The sequence below is a fragment of the Budorcas taxicolor genome, chromosome 1 (genome assembly GCF_023091745.1).
Source record: "Budorcas taxicolor isolate Tak-1 chromosome 1, Takin1.1, whole genome shotgun sequence".
Classification (NCBI taxonomy): domain Eukaryota; kingdom Metazoa; phylum Chordata; class Mammalia; order Artiodactyla; family Bovidae; genus Budorcas; species Budorcas taxicolor.
The window spans coordinates 131,260,973-131,266,972 of NC_068910.1; the positions used below are offsets into that span (position 1 = coordinate 131,260,973).

The window sequence follows — 6,000 nt, forward strand, 5'->3', positions numbered from 1 at the left end:
AACTCAGCTCTACTTCTGAAGACAACTTAATAAGTGAGATGGGTCTTCATACTGTCCTTGTCTTGTTTTAGAATCAAGGTTATTATACTGGGCTTACAAAAATTAGTTGGAAGGTGCTCCTTTAAGAATATATATATTTTCCTGATCTCTGCTAGAGTTTGTATAAGATAAGATTGCTCTGTTCCTTGAAAGTTTAGTATTACTTGCTTGTGGTGAACAAGGATGATGGTCATCTCAGGTATGACTGTGTGGTGGGGAGGAAGTAAGTGGAAAGAGGAGTATATTATTCTGGGACTTGTAGAGGATGGAAGGGAAGGCTATTTAAGGAGGATTTTGTTACTGCGTAGACTCATAACAATTAATCTTCCTTAAATTCCACTGAGATGTGTTTGTGTGTGTGTGTGTGTGTGTGTGCATGCACTTTCCCATAGGCATTTGTCCCCTCAGAGATAATAGGAACACAGACGGCTGGTCCTTCCTCAGCCTGGATTGGGCCCGAGTCTGCCACTAGCTGGTGCTAGTGCCCAGCTCCTCCCTCTGACACATGTCAGAGGAGCTGGAAGACTGATCCCCCAGCTGCAGCCCCTCTGTTGTGATCTCCGCCCTCAGGTGCCTTTCTCCAACTGCAGCCGAGACTGCCTGGCAGGGACCAGGAAAGGAATCATTGAGGGGGAGCCCACCTGCTGCTTTGAGTGTGTGGAATGTCCTGATGGGGAGTACAGTGACGAGACAGGTAAAGGAGCAACCCCTGGTGGACATGCAGAGCTCCCTTCACTGTGGGGCCCTGGGCTCAGCAAAGTCCCTGGAAGGGCTGGGCTGAGACAGTGCTTAGCACGGTTTCTCATTTAACAAGGTGCGTCTGAGCATCACACTGGGCTGCACACTGAGGGGGATAGAGTCGGAATATTAGATATCTCTGTAATACCATAAAAGTTTACAAACACATCTGTTGCACATCTTTCTCTTCGATACTGCACTCCAATTTTGTTTTTCTTTTCTTAGAGCTCAGTGATCCTGAATAGACAAAGTTGTGTCTGTTCCCTGATTAAGGCAGCAGCAGTGCCAGAGAGCATATCAGGGAATCACCATTTAAAATGAGAGACTGGATGTCAGCAGCAAGAAGATGCTGTAGGCAATAGTGTAACATCAAATTCAAAGCTGGGCTAATAGAGCTGAACAACAGAATGACCTCTTAGGAACCAGAGATGTGTGTCCCAGGCTCCAGAGTTAATAGGTCAAGATAGATTGTCTACAGAGTGCCTGGCACTGGACTTACTATTTTATGTTTCTCCTATGCCTCAGTTTCTTCATCTATAAAGTAAGAATAATAATAAACCTATCTTACAGAGTTTGGGGGATTAAATTAGATAAAACTGGTAAAACACATGATAAGTTATAGAGAAATATTTGATTGGCATATTGGAAGCACTCTATAAATACTAAATATAATTTTTTTCTCATTATTATTAACTCATTTCATCCTCACTACCATGATGGAGTTATTGGTTCCATTTCACCGATGAGGAAACTGAGGCTCAGAATGGTTAAGGAGCCTGACCAAAGTCACACAGCTAATAAATGGCAGGGCCAAGATTCCCATCCAGATCTCTGACTGCAAAGCCCATGCTCCTTTCACTCCCCAAAACTGCACGCTGACTGAGACACAGCAGAGGCTTAATAAACACTTGTTGGTCAAATGAGTCTGCAGCCCCTCTCACTAGAAAGCCATTGATTTGGAATGAGGAAGGCACAGGTCAGAATCATGGAGTACTTTGCCATGATCTAAGAGGCTGATCTGGCGTGTCTACAAAGCCCATCCTTATGTCCAAAATAAGTCAGACTGAGTGTGAATCACTGTGAAAATTGGTGGACAGCGCCAGACCCCCAGTGTGCAGGGCAGCCACCTGTCTGGCAAGACTGATCATTCTGTGCTTGCTGGATGATTGTTTGTACATCAGCAAGTAGTGTTAAAGGAAGCAAGTAGCCCTCCTAGAGTTTGGGATTGACATGTACACACTGCTGTATGTAAAATGGATGAGCAATGATCTACTGTAGAACACAGGGAAGTCAGTTCAATATTATGCCACAACCTAAATGGGAAAAGAACTTGAAAAAGAATAGATACACGTATGTGTATAAACTGAATCCCTTCGCTATACACCTGAAACTATCACAACGTTGTTAATCAGCTACACTGCAACATAAAATTTAAACAGTTTTCAAAAAGTAGCCCCCATATATACAAACTGGAGGAGGGCATGGCAACCCACTCCAGTTTTCTTGCCTGGAGAATCCCATGGATAGATGAGCCTGGTGGCCTACAGTCCATAGGGTCGAAAAGAGCTGGACACAACTGAAGGGACCTGAGCACAGCACGTATGACTGAACACACATATGACTGAACACACAGCACATATGACTGATCACAGCACACGTGACTGAGTACAGCACAAAAGAAAAAAATAGAACCATCAAAGAAACATGAAATCAAGTATATTATTAAGCACGTCAGGGTTCAGTACATTATCTGATAATGTAAAAATCACATTTCATCAATAAAGCAAATTTAAAGTTCCCTCATCACCACATTCACACTCAGAAATTTCAGTCTCTGCCACGCAGTCCTGACCCCTTCGTGGCGACATTTTACAGACGCAAGTGCCTGTGACAAGTGCCCTGATGACTTCTGGTCCAATGAGAACCACACTTCCTGCATCGCCAAGGAGATCGAGTTTCTGTCCTGGACCGAGCCCTTCGGGATCGCACTCACGCTCTTCGCTGTGCTGGGCATCTTCCTCACAGCCTTCGTGCTGGGCGTCTTCATCAGGTTCCGCAACACGCCCATCGTCAAGGCCACCAACCGGGAGCTCTCCTACCTCCTCCTCTTCTCCCTGCTCTGCTGCTTCTCCAGCTCCCTGTTCTTCATCGGGGAGCCCCAGGACTGGACCTGCCGCCTGCGCCAGCCGGCCTTTGGCATCAGCTTCGTGCTCTGCATCTCGTGCATCCTGGTGAAGACCAATCGGGTCCTCCTGGTGTTTGAGGCCAAGATTCCGACCAGCTTCCACCGCAAGTGGTGGGGGCTCAACCTGCAGTTCCTGCTGGTCTTCCTCTGCACCTTCATGCAGATTGTCATCTGTGCCATTTGGCTCAATACGGCGCCCCCCTCCAGCTACCGCAACCACGAGCTGGAGGACGAGATCATCTTCATCACCTGCCACGAGGGCTCGCTCATGGCGCTGGGCTTCCTCATCGGCTACACCTGCTTGCTGGCCGCCATCTGCTTCTTCTTCGCCTTCAAGTCCCGGAAGCTGCCAGAGAACTTCAACGAGGCCAAGTTCATCACCTTCAGCATGCTCATCTTCTTCATCGTCTGGATCTCCTTCATCCCCGCCTACGCCAGCACTTACGGCAAGTTCGTCTCTGCGGTGGAGGTGATCGCCATCCTGGCGGCCAGCTTTGGCTTGCTGGCCTGCATCTTCTTCAACAAGGTCTATATCATCCTCTTCAAGCCGTCCCGGAACACCATCGAGGAGGTGCGCTGCAGCACCGCGGCACACGCCTTCAAGGTGGCCGCCCGAGCCACGCTGCGCCGCAGCAACGTCTCCCGCCAGCGGTCCAGCAGCCTGGGGGGCTCCACGGGATCCACCCCCTCCTCCTCCATCAGCAGCAAGAGCAACAGCGAGGACCCCTTCCCGCAGCAGCAGCCGGAGAGGCAGAAGCAGCCACAGCCGCTGGCCCTGAGCCCGCAGAGCGCGCAGCAGCCGCAGCCGCGGCCACCCTCGACCCCACAGCCGCAGCCACAGTCGCAGCAGCCGCCCCGATGCAAGCAGAAGGTCATCTTCGGCAGCGGCACCGTCACCTTCTCGCTGAGCTTTGACGAGCCTCAGAAGAGCGCCGTGGCTCACAGGAATTCCACGCACCAGACCTCCCTGGAGGCCCAGAAAAACAATGACGCCCTGACCAAACACCAGGCGTTGCTCCCGCTGCAGTGCGGAGAGACGGACTCGGAAGGGACCGCCCAGGAGACAGGCCTGCAGCGCCCTGTGGGTGAGGACCACCAGCTAGAGATGGAGGACCCCGAAGAGATGTCCCCGGCACTTGTAGTGTCTAATTCCCGGAGCTTTGTCATCAGCGGTGGAGGCAGCACTGTTACAGAAAACATGCTGCGTTCTTAAAAGGGAAGGAGAAAGCCAGCTCAGGGAGAATCCAGGCAGTTTTCCCGGGATGACCTTCTCCACAGGGATGAGGAACTGCCCCCTGCCTCCCTTCCTCCAGGAAGGAGGGATAAGACCCACCAAATGCTTGGAACTTAGTTGCACTGCTATAAACGACAGTGAATGAAATAATGTCCCCCTTAAAATTAAAAAGAGGAGAGCGGTGTGCTTCTGTGGTTAGGTGTATCACAGTGCTGAGATCCCTATAGTCAGGTTCGTCTTTCCTATCCCTGCTTCCATTCTCCTCTTCTGTTCTATCCCATCCAACAGTCCAGAGATAAAACCACGGCTTTAAGATACCCACCTATTCCCCCTAGGGTCTTATTTGTTGTTTTTGTTGCTGTTGTTTTGGTTTGATTTTTGTTTTTAATGTTGAAACGCCTGCCCTGAACTTTGCAGACAGCCTGGTCCAGAGACAAACCTGTGCAGAGTGACAGGACCTCATATTGGCCACCACTAGGGTTGAGTGTGAAAGATAGAATGTCGCCAGCGCTGCCCAACACCTTGACAGTGGGAAGAACTCAAAACGTCCAGGGCTGTAAGATGAATTTGTCCCCTCCTATTTATGAAAACTGTTAAATATGTGGTTTCCTACTTGCTGCTGCTGTTGTGTGACGTGGAGAAGGTTAGCATCCATCCTCTAACAGTACGTCTCATTTTGTCCAGAGTGCGATGGTGATGCCATGTTTAGATTCCAAGATCTCAGGAATCACCTCAGACTGCTGGGAAGAGACTGCATGAATCCAATGAGCTGTATCTGTAATTAATATTGTCATATGTAGCTTTATCCTTAAGAAAATGCTTTTGTTTTAATAGTCCATGGACCATATAAACTGGAAAAAATGTCCCAGTCTGGTTGATATAAGGCAGTATTATTGAGTTTCATTTTCTTTGCCTGCCCCACCACCCACACCCCAATGAGCTAAGCCCTAAATGAACCTTTTCAGGGCCCAGGGATCCAGAAGCTCCCTCTTTCTCCACCCCAAATGGTTCCTGAAGTCAGATCCATGCCTTCCCCTGTGAAGAATAAGCTCCCAGTCTCTGACCAGTTTCTGGGGTAAGAACATGTGGTTCCAAGAGAGCTCTCATGGGATATTACTCTTGGCACCCCCCAATGCCGTACTTAGATTCCCTCCAGCAGTAGGAGTCTGCCCAAGGGTAGTTACAAGATTGAATGTTTGTTTTTTTGTTTTTTTTTTTACAAGATTGAATGTTGAACGGCATACTGCTGAACAGTCAGGTTCCGGAGCTAGAGAGGCCTGGGGTCAAATGCTGGGCTTGTCACTCACAAGTTGGGTGACCATAGGCAGGGAACCTTGACCTCACTCAGCCCCAGCTTCTCTGTGTCTAAAATGGAGGTAATAATCATTCTTTTCCCTCAGAGCTCTTATGTGGGTTAAATGAAATAAATGTATGTAAAGTATTTTAGCATGGTGCCTAGCCCATAGTAAACACGCAATAAATATTAGTTAATATTATTACTGATATTGTAATTTTTTTCACTTGTTTAAAATAGAAACAACACATTTATTTAACCATTCACACTCTAACAACAAACCAATGATCACACTAACTTTCTCCATAATAAGCCCAAGAAATCTATGGCCCAGTCCAAGGGGTCCTGAACACCATAGCTCATGGTAAAGCCAAACATCAGTCCCCCAAGGGTCCCATGCTCCCCCCACCTCTGTGGTGTCAGAACCAAGATGTCCAGCACCAAGGGAAGGCCATCCCAGTCTGGCAGCTGACTCTCAGATCTCTCCTAATGCTGCTTTTAAGCCAGTCA

The 6,000-nt window shown here is 48.5% G+C and overlaps 1 protein-coding gene across 1 annotated transcript in view; it reads left to right on the forward strand.

Annotated features, from left to right (window-relative positions):
- Positions 1–4,175, forward strand: part of CASR (calcium sensing receptor) — a 28,492-nt gene extending 24,317 nt beyond the window's left edge. Inside the window, exons 5-6 of the mRNA XM_052648194.1 lie at positions 610–733; positions 2,653–4,175. Coding sequence (XP_052504154.1) covers positions 610–733; positions 2,653–4,175 — 1,647 coding nt within the window. The remainder of the gene's footprint in view (positions 1–609; positions 734–2,652) is intronic.
- Positions 4,176–6,000: the final 1,825 nt, after the last annotated feature.